General features: G+C 46.9%; 10 protein-coding genes across 10 annotated transcripts; 2 read left to right on the plus strand and 8 right to left on the minus strand.

The window, feature by feature from the left end:
• Positions 1–136: 136 nt before the first annotated feature.
• Positions 137–493, minus strand: BDR25DRAFT_211465 (uncharacterized protein; the record flags this gene model as incomplete). Its single annotated transcript, XM_033684684.1, has 1 exon — positions 137–493. A coding segment is annotated over one exon (357 nt), but the record flags the coding sequence as incomplete, so codon positions are not given.
• A 1,850-nt stretch (positions 494–2,343) lies between these two features.
• Positions 2,344–2,799, minus strand: BDR25DRAFT_379336 (uncharacterized protein; the record flags this gene model as incomplete). Its single annotated transcript, XM_033697598.1, has 1 exon — positions 2,344–2,799. One exon carries the CDS (start codon positions 2,797–2,799, stop codon positions 2,344–2,346), a length of 456 nt encoding a protein of 151 aa, XP_033552621.1.
• Positions 2,800–3,499: 700 nt separating this feature from the next.
• Positions 3,500–5,646, plus strand: BDR25DRAFT_350068 (uncharacterized protein; the record flags this gene model as incomplete). Its single annotated transcript, XM_033694633.1, has 7 exons — positions 3,500–4,342; positions 4,666–4,735; positions 5,115–5,213; positions 5,274–5,310; positions 5,365–5,462; positions 5,544–5,569; positions 5,602–5,646. The coding sequence occupies 7 exons, from the start codon at positions 3,500–3,502 to the stop codon at positions 5,644–5,646; spliced, it is 1,218 nt and encodes a 405-aa protein (XP_033552622.1).
• A 506-nt stretch (positions 5,647–6,152) lies between these two features.
• Positions 6,153–8,288, minus strand: BDR25DRAFT_379339 (uncharacterized protein; the record flags this gene model as incomplete). Its single annotated transcript, XM_033697599.1, has 2 exons — positions 6,153–6,929; positions 7,107–8,288. The coding sequence occupies 2 exons, from the start codon at positions 8,286–8,288 to the stop codon at positions 6,153–6,155; spliced, it is 1,959 nt and encodes a 652-aa protein (XP_033552623.1).
• A 68-nt stretch (positions 8,289–8,356) lies between these two features.
• Positions 8,357–9,655, minus strand: BDR25DRAFT_350070 (uncharacterized protein; the record flags this gene model as incomplete). Its single annotated transcript, XM_033694634.1, has 10 exons — positions 8,357–8,460; positions 8,536–8,705; positions 8,783–8,812; positions 8,861–8,916; positions 8,975–9,047; positions 9,094–9,114; positions 9,183–9,264; positions 9,311–9,357; positions 9,387–9,410; positions 9,525–9,655. 10 exons carry the CDS (start codon positions 9,653–9,655, stop codon positions 8,357–8,359), a joined length of 738 nt encoding a protein of 245 aa, XP_033552624.1.
• A 3,285-nt stretch (positions 9,656–12,940) lies between these two features.
• BDR25DRAFT_339785 (uncharacterized protein) lies at positions 12,941–14,989 on the minus strand. Its single transcript, XM_033693433.1, has 2 exons — positions 13,456–14,989; positions 12,941–13,405 (listed from the first exon to the last, which is right to left on the minus strand). Exons 1-2 carry the CDS (start codon positions 14,815–14,817, stop codon positions 13,292–13,294), a joined length of 1,476 nt encoding a protein of 491 aa, XP_033552625.1. The 5' UTR covers positions 14,818–14,989; the 3' UTR covers positions 12,941–13,291.
• A 158-nt stretch (positions 14,990–15,147) lies between these two features.
• Positions 15,148–16,938, minus strand: BDR25DRAFT_278437 (uncharacterized protein; the record flags this gene model as incomplete). Its single annotated transcript, XM_033687681.1, has 4 exons — positions 15,148–15,850; positions 15,898–16,383; positions 16,432–16,702; positions 16,757–16,938. The coding sequence occupies 4 exons, from the start codon at positions 16,936–16,938 to the stop codon at positions 15,224–15,226; spliced, it is 1,566 nt and encodes a 521-aa protein (XP_033552626.1). The 3' UTR covers positions 15,148–15,223.
• Positions 16,939–17,099: 161 nt separating this feature from the next.
• BDR25DRAFT_300761 (thymidylate synthase) lies at positions 17,100–18,320 on the plus strand. Its single transcript, XM_033689441.1, has one exon. It carries the CDS (start codon positions 17,148–17,150, stop codon positions 18,210–18,212), a length of 1,065 nt encoding a protein of 354 aa, XP_033552627.1. The 5' UTR covers positions 17,100–17,147; the 3' UTR covers positions 18,213–18,320.
• A 103-nt stretch (positions 18,321–18,423) lies between these two features.
• BDR25DRAFT_300762 (uncharacterized protein) lies at positions 18,424–19,879 on the minus strand. Its single transcript, XM_033689442.1, has 2 exons — positions 19,437–19,879; positions 18,424–19,350 (listed from the first exon to the last, which is right to left on the minus strand). The coding sequence occupies exons 1-2, from the start codon at positions 19,849–19,851 to the stop codon at positions 18,641–18,643; spliced, it is 1,125 nt and encodes a 374-aa protein (XP_033552628.1). The 5' UTR covers positions 19,852–19,879; the 3' UTR covers positions 18,424–18,640.
• Positions 19,880–20,649: 770 nt separating this feature from the next.
• On the minus strand, positions 20,650–21,666 carry BDR25DRAFT_300764 (HIT-like protein). The gene is made up of 2 exons (XM_033689443.1): positions 21,480–21,666; positions 20,650–21,353 (listed from the first exon to the last, which is right to left on the minus strand). Exons 1-2 carry the CDS (start codon positions 21,534–21,536, stop codon positions 20,832–20,834), a joined length of 579 nt encoding a protein of 192 aa, XP_033552629.1. The 5' UTR covers positions 21,537–21,666; the 3' UTR covers positions 20,650–20,831.
• Between the last annotated feature and the right edge of the window lie 321 nt (positions 21,667–21,987).

A 21,987-nucleotide genomic window follows, 5' to 3' on the forward strand; every position in this document is an offset into this window, starting at 1 on the left:
CTTCTTCTTCTTCTTCTTCTTCTTCTTCTTCTTCTTCTTCTTCTTCTTCTTCTTCTTCTTCTTCTTCTTCTTCTTCTTCTTCTTCTTCTTCTTCTAACTCCTTCTCATATTCTATAATTCCCTCGAAAGTAGCTAACATTCCATCGCTACAAGGCACAACCACGTAGCGGAATTCCTCATTCTGCAACGCCGTTTTAATATCTCTTACAGATGGGAGGGAATCCATCTCGATCATCCCCCGACCCAGATTACAGAGCTGCTGGCCCCAGAATGTCCCCACGACAAGGACGTCATCGCGCCCGTACATTTGAGTAAGTAGGGCGAGAGAGATGTTGACCGGGTCTTCCTTGAACCAACAATTTGTTACCTCGTTTATTTCCCTGCTACCTCCTAGTGAGGTGATGTGCAGGAAATCCCGGATCTCGATACTATACATTTCCCCAAAACTGGTCGTGTATTCGAGAAATATCTTATTCAACCATTGGTCCGCCATGGTGGAGGGTGTTGTTGATGTTTCTGTTCTCGTTACCCGCGACGGTCGTGAATTCTCTTTGGATGTGCGAAGGAATGAGGGATTATCGGGGTGGGCGTTCGAGGGAGTTGATGAAAGACAAGAAAGTGTGTGGCGCAAACGTCGAGGGAAGCCTTCAAGGCTCGGGTCCTTATACCACCCGTCTTTGTCTGCGAGGGTCAAAGAACAAACAAAGAAAAAGGATATGCTTTGAACGGCAGCGTGGTGGAACTACTTGATAAGCGGGAAGTCTTACAGGGTTGCTTGGATGTAGCTTTTGAACAACAAAGGGGAAGCAATATTCATGGGGCCAGGAAATAATTTCCTTCGGATTTCGAGAGTAGGAACTCAGACTTCAACTAAAACAGGGAGAATGACAACATGATGAGATAGAAGGAGAAATGGTGGAACATAGTACGTAAATGCAAAACGCATTCTCTATTCGAACTTAGCTTCCGCATTTTGAGTGCCGGGATCACGAGCCGTGAAGTCGTGTTCGCCGACCAAGTTCCTTTATCTCAATGACAGACAATTCTAGAGCTCGGGAAGTAGATATGACATCAATTTCCATTGTTGGCGCCTCAGTATCACACAAAAGAGGTCGCTCCCACTACTGTATCAACATCTATCCCTGTGTGCTGAGACTTACCGTGCTGAGAAATATGAGAGGTACTTTGACTTCAAACAACTCACATTCCGTGGGCACATCAGTATCTGTAATAGTTCTATATAAGCCACGTACTGTGGTTACTCCTGAACATCCCAGGACCCCTCTCACCTATAAATTACGCTTGTATCCTTGCGTTTCAGTGGGGAGCTGTCTTTTATGGCATAACACACTTTTCTCCCCACAAAACCACTATAAAGCTCTTACTTCTCTAAATACTAGGAACAGGGTCTTATTAGAACCTTGCTACAATATTGGGAAGTTATCATCAGCCTAGTGTCTGCTGTAGCGCGTAAATTCATGCAAGGCTGCCACCAGCCAGCGGGTTGGTACCTCCAACAGAAGCGATTACCAATCCGGGCTAGTGTAGAACAACCACGCCTCACATAGTCAATCATCAGGGTGTACTTTACTAAACGTGGCGGCTGTGCATGGTCTTGGTAAGGCGGACCTTAGCCCCGCAGCCTTGCGATTCAACTCAGCCTTGGCCACCCAACCTCAGCTCTTTGAAAACAACTACAGAACTGGCCACCTCGCAATCCCGTGGCAGGAGCGGCTCGGCCACCCTCCCTGCGAGGTGGCAATACTGCAAGGACTGTCCGATCACATCAGCATATGTTCGAGAGCGCTTATGCAGCATATGAGCTTAATTATACGATGCTAAATCGTCGAAACTCAGCCACTCCGCACTGGCCGTCATACTCAGCTTGTTCATCCGGTGTGCTCTCCATCACCTAGACTACTGTCGCCAATGAGGTTGTTTAGCCGTGTGGCTCGTACAGATCTTCTCCACATTTATCTAGCTATCTCTACCGCTAGAGCCATCCAACACCCCTTTCTCAATGCGTCTTTTGCAGCTTCGAGACGATGGTGAGTTAAGCCTTGTCGAACGCGTAGGCAACAACATTCCGCGTTGTGCAATTCTTTCGCATACTTAGGGGTCGGACGGTGAAGAGGTTACTTTCTAAGACCTCAAAAACGGCACAGGCAAAGAAAAAGCTGGTTATGTCAAGATTGGCTGGTGCGGAAAGCAAGCTAAGAAGGGTTATAAGAAGTGGGGTAAGGAGGCCTATAAGAATAAGGGAAGTAGGATGTAGAGAAAACTAAAAAGAAAGAAAAGAAAGACTAGAAACCAAAATAAAGGAAAAGCAAAAGAAAAAAAAATTCACACTATTAGGGCCACGGTTTTCTGCAGCTGCGCCCTTAGCTCCTTCAACTTCTCCTCCATCTGCTCGGCTCGCTTGGCCTGTCTCTTCCTCTCTTCTGTCCTCCCCTGCTTCACCAACTCTCCCTTCTGCTTCTTAATCTCCTCCTCCATCTCCTCCTCTAACTCTTTCTTCACCCCCGCCGCCACCCTCTTCTCCACCATTTTCCCCAACTCATCTCTCTCCGCCGCTTTGGTTATATTCTTTTCCTTAGCCTTCTCCTTGGCCTTGTCCGCAGCCTTCTCCTTGGCCCACTTGTTGTGGTCGTCTAACCAGTCCTCCACCCTCTTTCGCCAGCCCCTGAACCTTTCTGAAAGGCAGAGCAAAATCAGAAGAAAGTACCACGCGTTTAGTGCAGATGCGAGGAGGGTTCCGAGAGCGGCTCCGTACCACGTTTGTGTTTGTGGTGATTCCATTTGGCCTAGCAATAAAAATTAGCATCATGCACATGCTCATGTTAGCTATCGCCATTGAAGGAAGTAAGAAAATGAGCACAATTTTAAGTTCTAAAACAATAGGGTGAAGAAGAAATGTATACGTATCAAGATGTAATAGTGTTAAGCTAAAGAGAAAAGAAGAAGAAGAGAAGGAAAGGCACAAAAGAACAGGTATTGTTCAACGGTTTCGGTAGGAAGCTGTACCCCTAGTACTGCTGCTATTCTCATCAATTGTTGAGCGGCTTCGGCGTGGGCGCAACTTCCTAACATGAAGGACTTCACGTTAGAGAACTAACAAAGGAAGTGAACTGCTGTTCATGACGCGAATTAGCTCAGGTTAGTTTTGGAGTGGTAGGCAAGAATGGTTTCGCAGTGCAGATGCATTGTCTATAGGAACAAATAGATGCAACCGCTGCTTTCTAAGAAGGCACCAGTGTGGCTCGGTATTCCTAGCCTCTATATAGAACCCCTAGGGACGAAAATTCTAGACACAATATCTAAAAAGCAGAGAACTGGTAGTGTAATATTGCTGTGTGTGTGGCAAGATAGGTGACAAGCGCAGAAGCACTGCGGGCAAGTTTTGGAGACGTTTGTAAAAGCGTAGGCGGCACCAGCCCCTCTTCCGGAAACGCGATTCTTAACTAGAGATTGACTTTGTAATAAAAACCTAGACAAGCTCATGTTGAGAGCCAAAACTGTGGTAGCGCCAAGGCTCTACACAGTGACGCAAAGAAACATGAGCGGCATCCACCTCCTTCGCCGTAGCGACACCACATACGTGTACATCATCTTCGGAATGGCCGAACCACCACCTCCATACTCGGCGACTGCGATCTCGCAAAACCACAGCCTTCAAAGGGACCTAGTGATCCAGCTTCGCCGCTACCTTATCGAGATTATGACCTTCGCCTTCAACGCCGATTTCGCTCTTCTGAATCAAGCGCTCGGCCAACATACATTGACCACATCTGTTTCCATATCTACTACCAACTCGACCCTCACTGAAGATGAGCGAGCCGAATTGCTGCGCCTAGCCCTCATCAGCAAAGACTTGTACGGGAAACAGAGAGGTCATCAATGGCTCACCACGCACGACAGCGACCGCAGAGCCATCGCAGATGCGATTGTCATACCCGCTCTCCAGCTTGAGCTCGACCCAGGTTACATTCTCAAAATCATCAGCACGTACGCCGACCACCAGTGCGACGAAACTAAGCGCGAACATACGTTGATATCTCTTAAAATACCCTACCCACTATGGTTATTCCGCCATCTCACCTTCCTGTTAAGCTTATTCGGCCACCATTTACACTCACATGCCCGCATCATTCGCGCCACTGCCCCAGACGGACATGTCCGCGCAGTGCTAGGCGATGCGATGAAAGTATTTCAAGAGGAAGAGCTAGGTATCAAGAAAGTCCCAGATTGGTGCCCTGATAGATGGCCAGATGAATTTGGGTCATGGTACAATCTATGGCAGGCTTTGATATCTGACGAAGAGCAGATTGAAATCTATCTTCAAGTACGAAGGAGAAAATTAGAAAAGGCAAAGAGGGCTAGGAGCAACAACTAAATGTCTTAAACAGTCACTAATAAGCTTAAGTTAAGGTAATGTAATTTTTAATAATAATACAACAATGTTGTAATAACTACGCGACAACCTATAAAACTTTCTGAAGCAACAGGTAACAGCTAGGTAACAAAGAACAGCATTTATAGTTATTAGCAGAGTCCCCTTACTCTAAGAATCTTTATTCTTTTACTCCCTACGCCAAATATGCCTCTTATACAGCCGGGATACCGACGCAGTACTATCTGTGCTAGAGGAGGCTTGCGCTGCTTTAGCGCTTTCATCTCCTAGTCTGTCTCAGCTCCCCGCTTTCTTGCCCGCTTACAATGTCATACCCGTATATTTGTCTGTACATCTGTGTGATGCAGAAGGCTATTAGACACTTAAAGAGGCGGATAAGTTAGCAGGGACGTTAGCGTCGTAGATTCTAAAGTTCTGCACACAGTTAGAAAAAAAGATAATAAAGAGCTGCTTAAACGTAACGTAGTATAGAACATAAGTTAGGTAAGTAGTAGGTGTAGTAGCTAATGCTCTAGAACCTACCTAGAGAAAGTATCTCTTATTAATATGCTACTCTTTTTGTTAAGAAGGTAGCTTCTAATTTTACGAAAAGAAAGTAGTTTAAGGCTTTAAAAAGAATTAGACGCTAGCTACAATGTACGTCTTGGAGCTATTCTGTAATATTAATCTAAGCTAGTGCCTCCTCGTGCACTAACCTGCTTAGGTGTTAAATATGGCCTATCCTTTGTACATGGAGCATCGCAAGGTCCAGTCTTGGACTCTCAGTTATTATGTGGTACGCCCATGCTGAAAGGATGCAGGGGTGGGGCGACTAATAGCTGAGCCTCCTCATGTTAGCATCCCATTCTAATATTGCAGTGAGAGTTGAATATGACAGATTTTGGAAAATTACAGCGAAGGTGAGTTAAGGAAATGGAAAGCCCAATCTAAGAAGGCGCAACTGCTTCATTCAGTTCTGCACTGCAGACTCGTGTTGCACTATACAGATTCACCACCGATGACAACGCCCCACGAAAACGGTGGCATATGCCGCCGAAAATGGCGGCAGAATGTATATAGCTTTTCAGTACAAGCGTATTAATATTTCTATACTGGCTGAGTAAGACCGGATGAAGCTGCTGCCGATCCGCAGGCCCCCGCTGCCACTCAGCTGCACAAGTAGCTTGATTTGTGGCTGAGCAACCCCTGAGCAGCATGAAGAGGGTCTGAAATATTGGGCCCTAATCAACTCGTAGGGATATGAGGTGTTAAGGACTGACTGGTCCTATTTTCGGCCCACTTAATAAAGTAATAGATATAAGTAGAAGTTAGATCTTATAGTTATACTTATTATAGTTAACTCTTTAATTAAATTAGTATATTATACCTTCGTATTAATCCTTACCTTCTATAATCTCTACTATCTATTCTTTACTCTTTAGTAAAGTAAGATCTTATATCTCCTAGTTATTAAACTATATTCTATTACTAAAGACCTTATACCTAAGTTAGCCTAGGAACCTAAACTCTAGTATAACACTCTACTATATTAGTATATAGTTCTAAGTAGTGTAGAGTCTACTAAAATAGATATATTCAGTTCTAAGATTATTTGTAGTATTAAAAAATTAAGGAAATATAGTAAAAAATTCTTATACTATATAATTCTAGCTGAAAGCCGTGAATCTAATCTACAGGTATCTTATAATCGACATAAATAAGGTATGTATTACAGGAATGATGTATAGAGTAATTCAGCTTACTAAGAGGTATACGAAATCTGAAACCTACGACGACCATGATCCCTATCTAAGAATCTTCTCGGCTGCTTTTCTGTCCAGTCGTCATCCTTCCCGTCGAGAAAGTCAGTAAGAGAATTTAATCTCATGATGTTGCGATCACCGTTACTGTTATACCAGAAGGTCTTTGAATCCCCTGCCTCAGTCTCGTACTTGACCTCTATACCGAGTCGATGGGCTGGGTCACTTGGCTGGCCGCCACCCAAGGTGCATGGGTGAGTATGGTGTTTGCTATCCGGAACGAGATCAGCACGTACAGAGACTGTGTCAACCTTGGCTTCTAGTGGCACGCGAACTCCCACGCCTCGGAAGTAGACTCGCTTCTCTGTAACTTTACCCTTCCTCTTAAGTTCCGAGCAATGGAATTTCTCACCATATGAAAGTTCCCTCTTCAGTTCTCCATTTTTCCAACCACATCCTTGCATTTTGTGAGGTATAATGCTCAATTCCGTGTGCGGAGTGCCAATGTCATACTTTTCCTTCTCCATGGTAAGAGATTCTTTCTCATGCAACAACTGGCAGAGCCACAGGGAATTATCGGCGCTTGCCAGAAGTCGCTCAAGAGGCTTATCGTAGACAACCTTATCCGCGATGCGAATTTCAATCGATGTAGGAGTGAAGAATATCTCTGGAGTTCCGCCGGCGGCAAGAATTTCTGTAGCTTGATCCTTACCAAATCGGAAGCCTAGTGGGATTCTTGAACACAATAGCTTAGCTTTTCCACTCTTGTAGACCTTTACCTCCGTGCCATGGCACGAAGCAATCACAATATCGTCCGAAATGACTGAATCAAGTTCTTGTTCCTGACATTCGTCATCGGACTCAGAAAAGTCGTCCAAGGGCCTGATGAGAGGCATTTCTTCAACTAACGACTGGAAATCGGTTGGAGATGTCGCAGAATGCTTGTCGTGAGGAACATGTCCAGCTGGATGGCGCTCTAGCTGTGTCGAGTTGAAGTTTTCCGTCTCCGTGTGGCTTTTAGAGATTTTGGACTTTGTTTGCAGATCCAGCTTTTGTCGCGCTTCATCAAGTTTGGTCCGCCGATGAATTCTCGTAACGACGATATTAGCTGCAGCGCGGGCAAGGCTACTTCCAGAGACTAGAATTGATGAAGGATCTTGACCTACGTACTTTCCAGCCCAGCTACGAAAGCTTGGGGTGTACTCGCTTAGCTGCAACAGCCTGGACTCTCTGGCCTCCTGTTTTATGTAGCCCCACATCTCGCCGATCGGTGCACGCCTTGTCCTGATTGGACGCTGACATTGGTTTCGATAGCTGCGGGTGAATAAATCGTGGTTGTGGGGAATTTTCAACAACTCCAGGAAGAGGTTGACTCCAGAGTCGAGCTGTAGCCCTAGAGCGGACCGCTTTTGGTTGCTAGCAAAAAACCCAGCTATCGGATGGTGTAGGTACATAATGATTCGATGTAGAGATTTACCACGAAAGTCGAGATCAAACACGAGACGTACTCCAAGACTGAGTTCGACGATAAGAGGCACTGCATCTCTCGATCTCATGTGTTTCTGTATATTGTCTCTTGTACAATTTGAAGCAGCAATGACGAAAGGTAGCGGAAGAATCTTTAAAAGGTCAAGCGAGAGCTGGTTGTGCAGATGGGTGAGTGATTTGCTCCAATTCAAGGCGGGACAACGGGCCTTGCGATGGAATGAATCATCGGCTCGCCAATGGTAGTCATATCCAAATGTTGATTCACCATTAATTCCCTTCTCCTCGAGAAGGCTGATGGTTGCGCTTCGAGCATCCCAGAATTTATCAATCGTATCGTCTTCGCATTGAACGTGGAGGATAAGACCAAGAAGCGCATCTGGCGGGCCACCTGGTGCTGCGAGCCTAGATTTGTCTTTGCCGGAGATCTCGGTCTCTGCAGAATAAAAGGCTTCGAGCCAGTCGTTTAGTACTTGCTCCAGATCATGCTGAGCTTTGCCCTTCATCGGATCCCGCAAAAATTGTTGTAGCAGCAGCAAGCCCTGTGGCGACAGTTGCCTTGCGGCGGCTTCCTCGAAAAGTTCTTTGATCCGAGCATCTGAGGGAACATTTGAGGTTTGCGCAGATACGTCGATTAGAGTGGTTGAAGGCATCGTCATTCATCTACAATCGCATCGATTCAAGTTTTTAAATAATGAAGGTTTCCGAACGACAGGTCGACTTATAGTTCATGGATCAGAGAAGTGATCAGTATCTTAGAAGCCGAAGGGATCATAGGCCCGGGGTTTTTGTGTACTAGCATGACGTACTGCGGTGAAGGCATGTCTCATGCGTGAATGGATGCAGTGCATGAGATCTAGTGAAAGAAAGGCCCAATTAAAAAATGATAAGAAATGTGACTAGTGAAAGAGGGGTGATCAATTGAGCTTTTCACACATAAGAGCTCATTGCTCGAATGTTGACGACTCTCCATGAGCTTGTGCGTATTTCTACTACAAAGTTTGCCAAATGAATGTTTCAAGTCAAGTGCGAGCTGGACGAATTTTCTACTTCGTAGTTGACTGACAAGACTAAGGGCTCCGATCGAAGGGCTCAGAAGGTTATATTTTCTTTCCGTCGTGGAGCAATAATATAAATCATTAGCGACCTGGGATCATTGAAATACGCAAGGACTATTCTAATTAAAAATCATCGCAATAACGAAAAATTTAATGGAAAAAAGTACTTTGTACCAATGCCGCGTGAAGAGGCAACATTCTCGCATTTTTTTTTTGCTCTCACCTGGAGGGCGAAAAAAAATGAGACACTAGTCCTAGCAACGCCTAGTAATCTTTGGGACTAGTGTCTCATTTTTTTCGCCCTCCAGGTGAGAGCAAAAAAAAAAAAATTGTTGATCGTGCCAGGGGTCGAACCTAGGGAGGAGTTAGGATGCGAATCGTCAATTGTTTCTAGTGAAACTCACCTGGAATCTCTTGATTACTGTAGAATCGTAGTCTATGAGGAGCGATTAGAAATGTTACAGGAATAAAGTACACCTGTAGACTTACCAAGCGCCTTGCCATTGGGCCACACGACCGATTATTGATGGAAGAACTCCAACAATTATAATATATAACCTACCAAAAACTGCTTGATCGAGATTAGCGATCATGTGGGGTTACTCTATAACACTTACGTGTTGCGCGTGTGTGGGAGCTGAGAATGGCCTTTGCCGCCGGCTCGCTTATTCAACCAATCAGGCGCAACTTCACGTGTATATCCATTTTCCCGCTTTTCTGTGTGCGTAGGTTGGAGGATTTACCTATTTTTTTGTTGCTCTAGGTTGTAGAAGCGCTACTCTATTATGTGTTACTTATAAAATCCAAAAAAATAATAATAATAACACCTACGTGCTGCAACTCCCGCAATATTGGTAGTTTACTGAGAAGAAGGGAGGGGGGTCCATTTCCGGCCCCTGAGCCTGAGCAGTCCCACCACAGGGATATGCGTCCACCAAATTTTGGAGGAAGGGGCCATACATGATCTGAAAAATAAGCTAAGCAGTAGAAGTTAAAGGTCACGTAAGCGGTTGAATAAAGTCGATGTTATCGCAAGTATAGATTGAGGTTGCATTAATAAGGCGAGCAGTTAAGAGCTTTCAGAAGTTATTAACTCTATGTTACGCGTATCTGGCCGACGTTTCAAACAGCAATTCAGATGGAGATACCGAGTGCGCCTAAATATGGAAGCCAGCGTTCAAGAAAGGCGAATGGTTCACTTGTAGCTAGGCCCTATCGCTCCCGCATTAGTTAAGCTCTTCTCTAGAGAAGGAGTATACTTGGGAAATAAACAACTATTAGAGCAGACAGTTTATGATTTCATAGGTATCCCTGTTAAAGCTCTAATAGGAGACCCTTGCCCTAGTTTAATATGGAGGAGCAATTCTCATAGGCAAAGGAGCGCATGAAAACACGTAAAGAAGACGCAGCATACTGTCAGCTAGGTATTTTTTTAAAAAAAATTTAAATAGGTATTCTCTATGCTAAAGGAAAGAAAAAGGCGTTAAAGCAGCTTAAAAAATTAGAGAGTATTCTAACAATTACATTAGGTTGCTTAATAAAAAGCAGAAGTAGGAACTGCTAGACTTGCTAAGGTTTAACTAGATTAAATTACGCTAGATAACTATTAAAACTGCCTATGATAGAACATGTCAATAGCTATTGCGTAAGCCTAAGTACCTTAATGTCACGATCAGGCTTGATTTTGGCCCCTTGCGGCCATATCGGACCAAAATGGACAAAGAACGATCAGCCGGATGCAGCGAGGCATAGACAAATGCAGAGAGGCATGGACGAATGCAGCAAGGTACAGAACAAAGAAGTAGTGTATATATAAGCAGTAATGAATCTCTGCTTTAGAGGTATTCGTCTAAGTCTTGAAGGATCAAAGTTGGTCTAGTCTGAATAAACTACGTAAGATAAGAGCAGTTCAGCCTGTCTTCGTGTGTATTGTACACCTTTATTTTGACAAAAAAGTACTTTTTATAAGGCAATTATTAAGCCTAGAGTAGTTATACTTTGTTATTCTTTCTAGAGTTAAGCCTAAGACCTTGTTAAAGTAGAATTTTAATAATATCCTAAAAATAGTATTAAAAGGTTTATACTTAATTCCTTTAAAAAAAAAAGCTTAAATTGCACTATCTAAAGTTTAAAAAGTCTAGTTTATTTATAAGTTAGTAAGTTAGTAACTTTCTCCTTAAAGAAAGTAGAGTTAGGAACATTTAGCTCTATCTTGGAAGTAACTTTTAAAGTTAAAGCTATAAGCAGCTAAAGCAATGTTGCCTTAAACTACATTAGCGCTACTGTTTCTGCTAGTTTAGACATTAGCAAGAGTCATCTACAAGCCTTAGAGGAGGAGGGTTAAGTTGATCTAGCACAGAGGGATAGTATCGCTTAGCTAGGTTTTCTTGACAGCTTCCTGCTTGCTAGTTAGATTACGCTTAACAATCTCTTTAAACAACATAAAATACACAGACATAAAGAGAATATAAGTTTTCTGTATATATTAGCAGAAGATAATATATTAAATCTTATCTAAGTTTATCTGTTTAACTAGTTGTACTAAAAGTTAAGGATAAGCGCTACAGGACTCCTTTTTTTTTTTTTGCTGCTTTTGCAACTAAAAGCAAAAAAGCAATCTAAACGTTTGTAGAAGTTCATGCAGTAAGGCAGTCTGCACATATTTAACTCCCTAATCTGCGCTTATTCTACTATAGCAAAAGAACTTAAGCCGCGTTTAGACGCAAGTTTAATTTCTTAAACTAAAGAACTATACTCTTACACTTGGCTTGCCTTAGCAACAAGGTGATATTTACTCTAGTCTTTTAGACAGGAGATTTTAAGCCTAACTTGAAAGAAAAGGACGGCAGGACTCCACTAAGTTATGCTGCTGAGATTGGTCACAAAGCTATATTCAAGCTTCTGCTTCACACAGGCTCGGTTGACGTCAACTTGAAGGATACTCGATTTGGACGGACAGCGCTATGGTGGGCGGCAGGGAACGGATACGAGGGTATGGTCAGACTGCTGCTAGAGACAGGCCAGGTTGACGTCGACTTGAAGGATGCTCACGGGCGGACGCCGCTTTCGGTGGCGGCAGAGAACAGACGCGAGGCAGTAGTCAAGCTGCTTTGGTCACACGTCAACCTCTTGTAGTAACTGCCTCTCGTAATAATATACACCTTAGCTTAGCTTCTTCACTATCAACTACTTACTACCACCCTCTTCTTTATATCCACACTAGAGTGGTATATTATAAATCTAAAGTAGCAATATGTGGTGGCAAGTGCCAGTACGCTAGTAGGGAGGATGGCCGAGTCTCACCGGCCAAAGCCTTGTGGGGTGGGGATTTCCGTAGAGAGCTGAGTTAGCTCAAGTTAAGTTAGGTTGCCAGGACTGCTAAGCTCTTAACTAATCTAAGTAAATTACACAGTGCTAGCTACGTAAGACATGCGGGATTGTATTGCACTAGCCTATATTAATAATTGCTTTCATTAAAGTAACTGCTAATGCGCATGACGACCTTGTGTAAATCTCTATGCAATAGCGGCTACAACGCTCATAGTAACTTTTAAACACGGTAGTAAAGTTTGCAGGCTTAGATAGTAATGATGATGTAGAGGAACATCCTATGACACATTAGTATCCCAGTCCACATCTCATCTAACAAAACCAAACAAACTAAGCTCGTCACGTGACCGCGAGAAGCATATATAGGATATAAAGTTCATATTTATCCCCACCCTCAACCCATCTACTGCCGTACTAACGGGCGCAACCGAATACTTCCTTGCATGTTTCCTTGCATGTTGATTATACAACACTGTCGGCTGCGGAGACTGACATGTCGGTTAACAATCCGCACCAAGGGATGTCCAATCAAAGGAAACAAGAGTGAAGCTCGTGGACAGGAAGTTAAGGACAAGGATGGAAAGGGTGGATAAGTAGACGGTATGGATGGTGGTTAGACGGCGGTGGAGATGCTAGGTCAGATGGAAAAACAGCTGGCGAAAAAGGAAGAGCGCGCCATGATGTGTAGATGGTATTGCTTTAGTAGTGGTTGAATTGTTCGGGTTGGTGAAATATCGACGGGCAAAAACAAGAAATTGCAGTGTGGCTGTTGTGTTCTAAGGTTAAGTACGTGGCGAGAAGCCGTGGATAAGTGAAGGACGGTGATAGCGCTGAAAACGTCGTGGAGAACATGTATACTGTAGCTTTGCGATCAGATTTACCAGGTAAGCCTTCACGATGCACATAGTTCCCTTTCAGCCAAGTCATCGTTCTAGTGCTAATGCGAACAGCGCGTCGATAATGAATGCATACAAATTTTAGTGACAAGATGCAGGGGTAGAGGGTGTGAAGATGTAGGAAACGTGTCGGAAGCGTATACAGCATTGACGAGGTCGCTTCTGGAACGTCAATCCAAATTTCATACCCACAATCGGCACCACATAGAAAAAGAAAACTTCAATAACTACCAAAGGACCAACGAAATACTATAGCCACTCTTCATTTCCAGCTTCGGAGCTTTCAAACTTACTAGACCAAGGACTCCAAATAATTAGGTAAATGATATGGACAGCTTCTTTCGTCCAGCCTCGAAGCGGGGGATCAAACATTTACATACGGCTGCGCGGGTATCGGGTGCGCTCGAGTCGTCCTGGCAGCATCCGTTCTGGAAGCCTGTTACCATATTCATCGTATCTGTAATCTTCCTTCTCCTCGATCCAAATCTAGGTAGCAACATTAGTTTGAGCACGGCAAGTCATTGAGGACAGCTTACTTCGCGGTCATTTCTCATCGGTGGTACTGGCTGAGGATTATGCACCTCCTCATCACCAAACCCAGGGTCTCCCGTAAATTTGCGACGATACACAGAAGCTCCGGAGGGTTGAGGAGCGCCATATTCGGCGTATTCTCCGTACTGACCATATTGTGGGCTTCGAGAAGGAGGGCCTGGCATGTATGTCTCGCGCTCGCGAACATGGACGTCACTTGGGCGACCAGCGTACCGATCGTCCTCGTAGCGGCGCTCTTCATAGCGACTCTCTTCGTGCCTGCCGGGGCCGTACTCCGAGTATCTAGCTTCGATGTGTCGAGGATCGCGGTGGATATGAAGCTCGCGCTCTTCAACTCGCTTTGGGCCTTTGTGGTGGTGCCTGACGAAGGCCCCACGCCCTTCAGCATGGGAACGAGGCGCACGCTCGGTATCAATCCAGGTCTCGCGCTCTTCGACGTGACGTCGAGGGCCACGATGCTCGGTCTCAACCCAGCTCTCACGCTCTTGAATGTGAGAACGGGGAGCGCGATCGGTGTCAACCCAGGTCTCGCGCTCTTCCACGTGACGCCGTGGACCACGCTCACTCTCGACCCAGGCCTCGCGCTCTTCCACGTGACGCCGTGGACCACGCTCACTCTCGACCCAGGCCTCACGCTCTTCGCCATAACGTCGAGGGCCACGTTCACTCTCAACCCAAGTCTCGCGTTCTTCAACATGAGTATGCGGCGCACGCTCCGTTTCGACCCAGGTCTCCCTCTCCTCAACCCTCCTAGTCTCACGATCACGTCCATCACGTCCATCACGTCCATCAACCCAAACCTCTCTCTCCTCGACCATGCGCGGTCCCTCGCGATCAATTTCAATTTCAACCTTTCTGTCCACCTTCCTGCTCTCATCAACCGGCTCGAGCGCCGTCAAGAATCCAATCGCTTCGCACAAACTAGCATGCGCGGCCTGCACCTCGCGCTCTCGATTCTCCAGCTTCTCCTTCTCATCCAACAGCCACCTCAGCCGATGTCTAAACCCAACACGCCTTCCGCCATCGATGTCCCCAGCCACCCGCTCGGTATGCGGCGTGATATTCTCGAGTGCACCACGGGTATCGCGGATGCAGCCATACACCCACTCGGCCTTAGGGCGGTTGGTCGAAAGTGCTTGTTTGACTTCGGGGACGGTGAGGAGGCGCTTGACTTCGTCGAGGTCGCGGCGGACGCGGTTGATCAGGCGGACGTAGACTGCATTTGCAGGGCCGACATCATGGAGACGTTTGGCTTTGTTGACGAATTCACTGAATTTGTAGGCGCCGCCGAGGGCTGTTGCAACAGCGCCGGCGCTGACGAGCGCGCCGATTTCTCCTTTGGCCATGGCGGGTGAGGGATATTCGGCGGCTGGGTCGGACGAGAGAGTCTAGCTCGTTGGTAGCGGTGTGGAAACGTTGTGCGATCTCAATTGAAGGTGAAAGAGCCCGTTGAGCTGCAAATATGGGTTGGGAGCATTCCGGGCTCCGCGAGGAGTGGAGATTGACGGTGTTGTGGTGAGGGTTCGAGTTGTGTTGTCAGTCAGCTCCTGAGCTTCGCGGAGGCTGGGGTGGCGTGCAGCACTAGTCCCGATTCGGTATTGAGTATACACCACCCCAACCTCGGTTTCACGGGAGCAATTCACTTTTTACAACAGCAACAAGAAGAAGCTGGACATCACACCTCTTGCCAAAGATAAAGGCGGTGTACTAAGAGGATACGGATTTCTGTCTTAAACTACATATTTTTCCTCTCTACCTCTCAGATCCATATTTGCTTATGAACGCCTTGACCCTCGGATCGTTCAACGAAAGCTCATTGGCCTCTGCATTCAGCAACTTCCTATCGGCATCCTCCAATCCCTTCTCCATTTCCTTCAGTTGCTCTTCTAGCTTCGGATTCGATAGATGAACTTGCCGAAATGGAGTATGTGAGTACAATGCACCAAGAATGAGTCTCAATTTAATATCTGCTTTCCCGAAGACTTCGGCTAAGCTTTCATGCGTTGACGAAGAGGCTGACGTGTAATGATCGTCCAGCTTCTTCTCCCTCTCGAGCTGTGTATTCATCAATGCTTCCATTAGGCTTTCGATGCTGTCGTGGTTGAAGGATATCCCAGCTTGTCGGAGTGCATCTTCCAGCGCAGGCGGAAGGTCGACGCTTTTTGAAGGCTTTAGCTTTACTATGGTTGAGAGAGGAGATTTCGGAGTAGACATCGTGCGTTTTCTCGATGGCGTCAATGCTTCTACGTTCGACGTGGGCATATGCTGCAATGCCGCCGCCTTGACATGATCAAGCGCATGGCGAAAGTCATCAATCTTCGTCGTGTAGATGGTGATGGTATCAAGCCTCTCGCTCATGTAATCGAGGGTAGACAAAACCTAGTCTTGTTAGCAATAATGTTGGACGGAGTCTGGGCGGGACATACATATTTCAACCAAGCAACCCTCGCCTCGACTCTCTCCCTCTCTTTCCGCTCCTTTAACTCTGTTATAGGTTTCTTCAACTCACGCTCGACTGCGCTCTCGGCAAGATAAGCAATTTCTGAATGCATGTCCTCCAATTCCTTCCGTATCTCCGCCTTGCGCTCCAGAAGTTCGTTTTCTGGCATATTCTGGAGCTCCACCGGTAGGTCCTTGCCCAGATTGTCGAGGTACACAGCGTCAACTCTAGCTTTGATTTCCGCAGTCCGAAATGAAATAATAGCTTGACACCATTGATCGATCGACTTCTCGTCTTCGCTAACCTCTGGTTCAGCCATGATCTTCGACACGATGCCGGGAAGGTTGGCAAGCATTTTGTCGTCTGAAGCAAGCCTTTCTGTGACATAGCTTATAACAGACGACTTCTCTGCTTCAACTTCGCGTTGTGTGTCTGTTAATTGCTCATTGATGGACGTAGCGACATCTTCCACCTTGCTCGACATTAGCTTACACATCATGTGATTTATGGAATTACTTACAGCGATATCAAGCCTAGCTTTCTCCTGATTTTCCCTCCTTCTCCGTTCATTCCTCATATGCTCCACGGATAAATTCGGCTTATCGAGAGCTTTGAGTGCCATCAAAGCATCGCGCTGAGCTTCTAAGACCCTGCATTGCTCCTCAATCGCCGCAGTTGAGCTTTCTAGAGAGTCAATAGCGGAAGACAATTCGTGGTCTAGAACTGGACGAATTGGCGCCTCGTCATTTTCGTACAGATGAACAACACCTTTTTTCTTCAGTGTTTGATATCTTTAATGAACTGTTAGCTAAGTAAGTGTAGGCCGCAATGATTTGTGGTCCTACAGCTCTAATTCCTCTTTTGTCAGCAAGGTCTCCGAATTCAGATGCTCGTTCACCCAAGCAGCCATCTCTTTCTTCGTATCCTCATTTTCGAATGCTTCAAGGACTTGGTCGAGATCGACATGAAGATCCCGTTCTTCTAGAATATTCAAGAGATGATGGGCAGCAGCCGCTTCTTCAGCCATTTTATAGAATCGTAGTCGTGATGTTCAATGTTTTGCGGTGAGTTTTCGATCTAAAGAGTTTAGCGCCCCTCTTCGGATAGACATAAAGACTAGGCGCGCAGTCGCGTCTCACACTTTTGCTCTAATGGACACTATTTCATCCCACCCTGACTTCTAAGATTTAAACTCCCCCCAACTCCAACCCAACAAACGCTATCTTGGACTACACAATGCCTCCCTCCGCCGAAGAACTCCCCACACCAACGCCCTCCATCGCCCTCACACCCACCGAACCCTCCACCGAACCCTCCACCGCTTCTCCAACAAACACTACAAAACCAAAGCCCACCATGCCCAACCACGAAGAATACCAATACCTAAGCCTAATCCGCACGATCCTCTCCAAGGGCGAACACCGGCCCGACCGCACAGGCACCGGCACGCAATCCATCTTCGCGCCCCCGCAAATGAAATTCACGCTCTCTCAACCGTCCCCTTCCCCGTCCTCCCCCCCAACCCTAATCCTCCCGCTCCTAACAACCAAACGCGTCTTCCTGCGCGCGGTAATCGGCGAACTCCTCTGGTTTATTTCTGGCTCCACGTCCTCGCTCCCCCTCTCCGCCGCGGGGATAAAGATCTGGGATGGCAACGGCTCGCGCTCCTTCCTTGATTCCGTGGGTCTTACACACCACGCCGAAGGCGATCTAGGTCCCGTGTACGGATTCCAATGGCGACATTTCGGCGCCGAGTATCGAGGCTGCGATGCCGACTACACGGGACAGGGCGTCGATCAATTGGCGGAGGTAATTGAGAAGTTGAAGCACAAGCCGTATGATCGCAGGATTGTATTGAGTGCGTGGAATGTGGCGGATATTGGGAAGATGGCGTTGCCGCCTTGCCATATGTTTGCGCAGTTTTATGTGTCGTTTCCGGGGCAGAAAGATGGGGAGCAGGAGAAACCTCGCGGTGTCCTGCATTCGATTTTGTATCAGAGGTCTTGTGATATGGGCCTTGGTGTTCCGTTTAATATCGCGTCGTATGCGCTGCTGACGCATATGCTGGCGCATGTGTGCGATCTTACGCCTGGGACATTCACCCATACCATGGGCGATGCACACGTCTACCTCGACCATGTAGATGCGCTGAAGATCCAACTCGAACGTGAACCCAGGGAGTTTCCTACACTAAAGATAAATCGGGAGGTTGGAGGGAGTATCGATGGATGGAAAGCCGAGGATTTTATCATCGAGGGATATGCGCCACATAAGACGATTGCTATGAAGATGAGTGTATAATGTACTAGTTAAGGGTGTGTGACGCTGGGTCTAGATAGATGGGAGGATAGCTGTTGGATTTGGAGTCATGGCTTATTTGGGATATACATGGATGGAATTGGAATCTCGGGTAGAAGAAGTGGCTTCACAGCACAGGTAAATCCCTGTATCTTTTTAATTGTATGTTGAGTTAGCAATCTAATTGATTGAATATCTAGAATTTAGAATCTTGGTGAAATTAGGTGCATGTCTCGATAGCCCAAAGACCATCTTATGAATCAGAAACGATTATCCAATGTACGCGGGGAAACCGGAGCAAAAAGAATCTACGAACTTATTCCCAGGCCGAATAGGCTATGAGCTGTGCATGAATCTCGCTCGTAAGGTAGCATGCTCTCAGCCATAATCATAGCACACGCCAACCGTCTCTAAGTCTTCCTCGCCTAAGCCTACATTCCCAGCTGCATAATATCAGCATCTTTGGGAGTATATATCCCATTTCTCTGTGCAAACTCCTCCCAATTGAATAGCGGCTGCCACCAAGCCCTAGTCGTCGCTAATATCTTCTTAGCCCTCCGACTCCCCTCCTTCCTCCTCTTCACCCAGATATCCGGATACTCAATCTTCACCAGCTCGCCCCCATTTCCCATCATCACCATTTCCAAACACTGCCTAAACCAATCCTGAAGGCCATCGATCTGGACTTCTTCAATACCTCTCAAGGCCGCCAGACTCTCGAAAGCAAACATGCGTTTAATCACGTCTTCCGGCGGAATTTGATTAGATCGTCGGACGTTATGTGGGTATAATCGACCGAAATGACCATTTCTAGCCATATTAGGCCGGTATGGATCAGGAGGATACGAGAAGCGGACTTTCATCTGCTTGAGCAAACTCCTCTTGTCTTCATCGTCTGCATGCTCTTTTAGAATGTTCACGAGATGCTCCATGCGACCCCGATGTCGCTTGTTTTCCCAATGGCCGGAACCAGCCAGGCTGTCGTGCTCAACTTGGATCTCGATGCTTCGGAGGTTGCGTAAGAGAGGGAGAGTGTTGGAGAAGCCAAGTGGGCCGAATATCTGCGACGAGTGGAGGGAATTGGGTTGGTGCGGTTTGCCGTCGATAGTGAAGCGGAAGGTGTTCTGGCCGTATAGAACAGCTGGGTTGGGTTAGTCGACATGTCTGGTTGGAGATATGCAGAATCGCGAAGTTCTAAGAGGGAGACAACGGACGGAGGGGGCCTACCCTTTGCTTCATTTGAGACGAGCTTGCTCACATAAAACAGCGCCGTGCACTTATCGAGCTTGCTCAGGCCATCTGTGCCTCGTCTCACCCTGACCCGCCATTTATTGTTGTTCCGAACATTGTACTGGAATCTGCCGGCTTGGTGCATGCGCTCGAACTGAAGAACTTCCCCATTGGTGATGAGGTGGTGGTAGACGGCATTGCGTAGCTCCGCTGGCAGGTCTAGAAATCTAAAGGGATTCACCTTAGCCTCTAAGGTCCGAGCTTCTTCGAGCATCACGGACGGAGCTTCTTCGAGTATCACGGTCGAAGAGGGCTGTGAAGGAAGCCATTCGACCTGAAGAGGAGATGTGTGATGGGGATTTTGTGGGTAATTCCACGGCGGCGTACTCTCCGGGTCGGGAATTTTTCTCATTGTTGCGGCCGCGCGGCGGGCGTTGTTGCGCAGGAGCAGGCTGAAGGTGTTGGCGATGGCGGGGTGGTGGGGGAGCTTAAAAGAGCAGCACCGCGTGCCAAGATCACAGGCACAAGGCAGCCGCGCCTCTCTCATGCTCAAGATTCATTCTCGAGGCTGCAGCGCTGGAGGTTCGGAAAGGAAACGCCTATTCACTTTGCGGTGTGTTTCTCCTTGGTCCGTGAAAGGCATCGTCCATCAGCCTGACTCTAGCGATTAATCACAGAGAAGGCATTCACTGCTTCGGTGGGCAATACAGCACCTTCTCACCTAACGTGGAACATGACGGGGATAGAGTTAATCTATTAAGCATATTGCAAGAGTTAAAGAGAGCCCTAGAAAATCCAGAACACTGTCCTAAATTAAACCCCTATCAAGTTCCATGTTAGGTGACAAGATGCATTAGAGTTGCTCCTATCACTAATCTGTAAAGAGGTTGGCGTCCTGTCCAGTCGGGGTCAATTCTCGCAGTGACGCAGAACTTAGTTTACTTGTTGCTCATAAAGACTGGACTCTAGTCAATGTGTAAGTGCACTTTTTCATGTACAACGTATGAGATAGCGTGGGAGCGAAGACAAAGCGTGGACTTATGAAATATTGAATAGAAAACCCTCCTAAAGTAATAGAAACCTCATGGGGTGTATATTTGTTGGCATGGGTAGGTGGAGTCATAGGTCGTATCCTTCTACTGATGTAATTAGTTATCTAGATATACATCTCAGCTTTTCCGTTTCACGAGTAGGTAGTTTGTTTTGATCATTGATTGTACACTCCAACAATATGCTTTATTCCTCTTTGGATGGCTTACACCTATCCCACGAGCCTAGATGCTAGGCTTGTGTAAGACGATCTATGATCTCCTCGAGTCTGGACTTTGGGCCACGGATCAGCTCGGTCCCACAGTATGCGGATCGTTCGGATAGCCAGATTTCAGAATCTTCTCATCCATACTCCTTCTCATCCTTAGCCATCTCCTCGGCTAGCCACTGGGCTTCTCTCTCCATTTCCTCTTCATTTCTCGGCGTTCTACTCTCATCCGCATCAACAGCCGGGAATTTCCCCCGACCTTGCCCATTCGTAGTCGTCGATGGGTCGGATCCAGATCGCTCATTGAAATGACGATCCAGGTCGCCATCCTCGCCCTCCATCATGCTGTAGATAGCGTCCGTACCACCAAACCCTTCTAAATCGGCTCTCTTCCTAGGGATGATATGCGCATGTACATGCGGCACACTCTGTCCCGCATCCACACCATCCTGAATCGCAATATTGAGGGACGTTGCTTTAAAGACTCGCTCAACCATACGCGAGACACGTTGAACGGTCAAGAAAAGGTCCTGAACCTCATCAATAGAGAGGTCGTTGAAGCGGGGGACGATTCGGCGGGGAGAGACGAGAACATGGCCAGGGAGAAGAGGTTTGATATTGACGAGAGCGAAGGACAGCGGCGAGAGGTGAAAGACCTGGACGTGGCGCATGTTAGAATTGGGAGGCGTCGATCAGGCCCATCACGTCATTGCGCTTGCGCTCACGCCTGCGCTCGACTTGGGATGGGAACAGGAGAAATAGAAGGAATACCGTCTACCTACCTGGCTCGTCACGATGAAGTGTCCGAATTTGATCACATCCTTTGTTAGCGGCGGCATGACATGCGCTCCCTCTCACGCCCTGACGGTCGTCCTAGGACACGCTCGTGGGATGAAGATGACCGATGAGGTGAACAAATTCAGTGATCGATTCCCCTCGATCAGCATGGCAGAGTCCCCGGTTCGGCTTCCGTGAGGAATGTCCAATAGCAAGTTTAGGCAGGCAGGGCCGGACGCAGCTTTTTTCTTTGTCACAAGATCGCGCGCGCAGGAGCTTGCATGTGCAAAATTTCTCCGGGGCGGCACATCGACCTTGGAAGCCCGTTCGTGGGGTAGCTCTGGCTGCCGGTGGGGGAATTTGTAAACACCAGGCGTATATCTAACAGAGGCCTTGCTTCGACTGCTCTGTGCGACCACGTTGCCGAATCCCAGGCCTTGACTGGAGTGATATTGTTATCGCGGCACTCCGCCTACCTTACCTATCTGGATTGAACTTGCTTGCTTTCGCTTG

The sequence above is a fragment of the Lindgomyces ingoldianus genome, assembly GCF_010093535.1.
Source record: "Lindgomyces ingoldianus strain ATCC 200398 unplaced genomic scaffold BDR25scaffold_4, whole genome shotgun sequence".
In the NCBI taxonomy this organism is placed as follows: Eukaryota; Fungi; Ascomycota; class Dothideomycetes; order Pleosporales; family Lindgomycetaceae; genus Lindgomyces; species Lindgomyces ingoldianus.

Bases quoted from the DNA above. Each gene is read 5' to 3' on its own strand.
- BDR25DRAFT_300761 (XM_033689441.1), top strand. From the start codon at position 17,148: ATGCCTCCCTCCGCCGAAGAACTCCCCACACCAACGCCCTCCATCGCC.
- BDR25DRAFT_339785 (XM_033693433.1), bottom strand. From the start codon at position 14,817: ATGGCCAAAGGAGAAATCGGCGCGCTCGTCAGCGCCGGCGCTGTTGCA. The intron at 13,406-13,455 runs GTAAGCTGTCCT...GTTGCTACCTAG, and splicing joins CGATGAGAAATGACCGCGAA to ATTTGGATCGAGGAGAAGGA.
- BDR25DRAFT_300762 (XM_033689442.1), bottom strand. From the start codon at position 19,851: ATGAGAAAAATTCCCGACCCGGAGAGTACGCCGCCGTGGAATTACCCA. The intron at 19,351-19,436 runs GTAGGCCCCCTC...AACCCAACCCAG, and splicing joins CGTCTCAAATGAAGCAAAGG to CTGTTCTATACGGCCAGAAC.
- BDR25DRAFT_300764 (XM_033689443.1), bottom strand. From the start codon at position 21,536: ATGCCGCCGCTAACAAAGGATGTGATCAAATTCGGACACTTCATCGTG. The intron at 21,354-21,479 runs GTAGGTAGACGG...CGCCACGTCCAG, and splicing joins ACTTCATCGTGACGAGCCAG to GTCTTTCACCTCTCGCCGCT.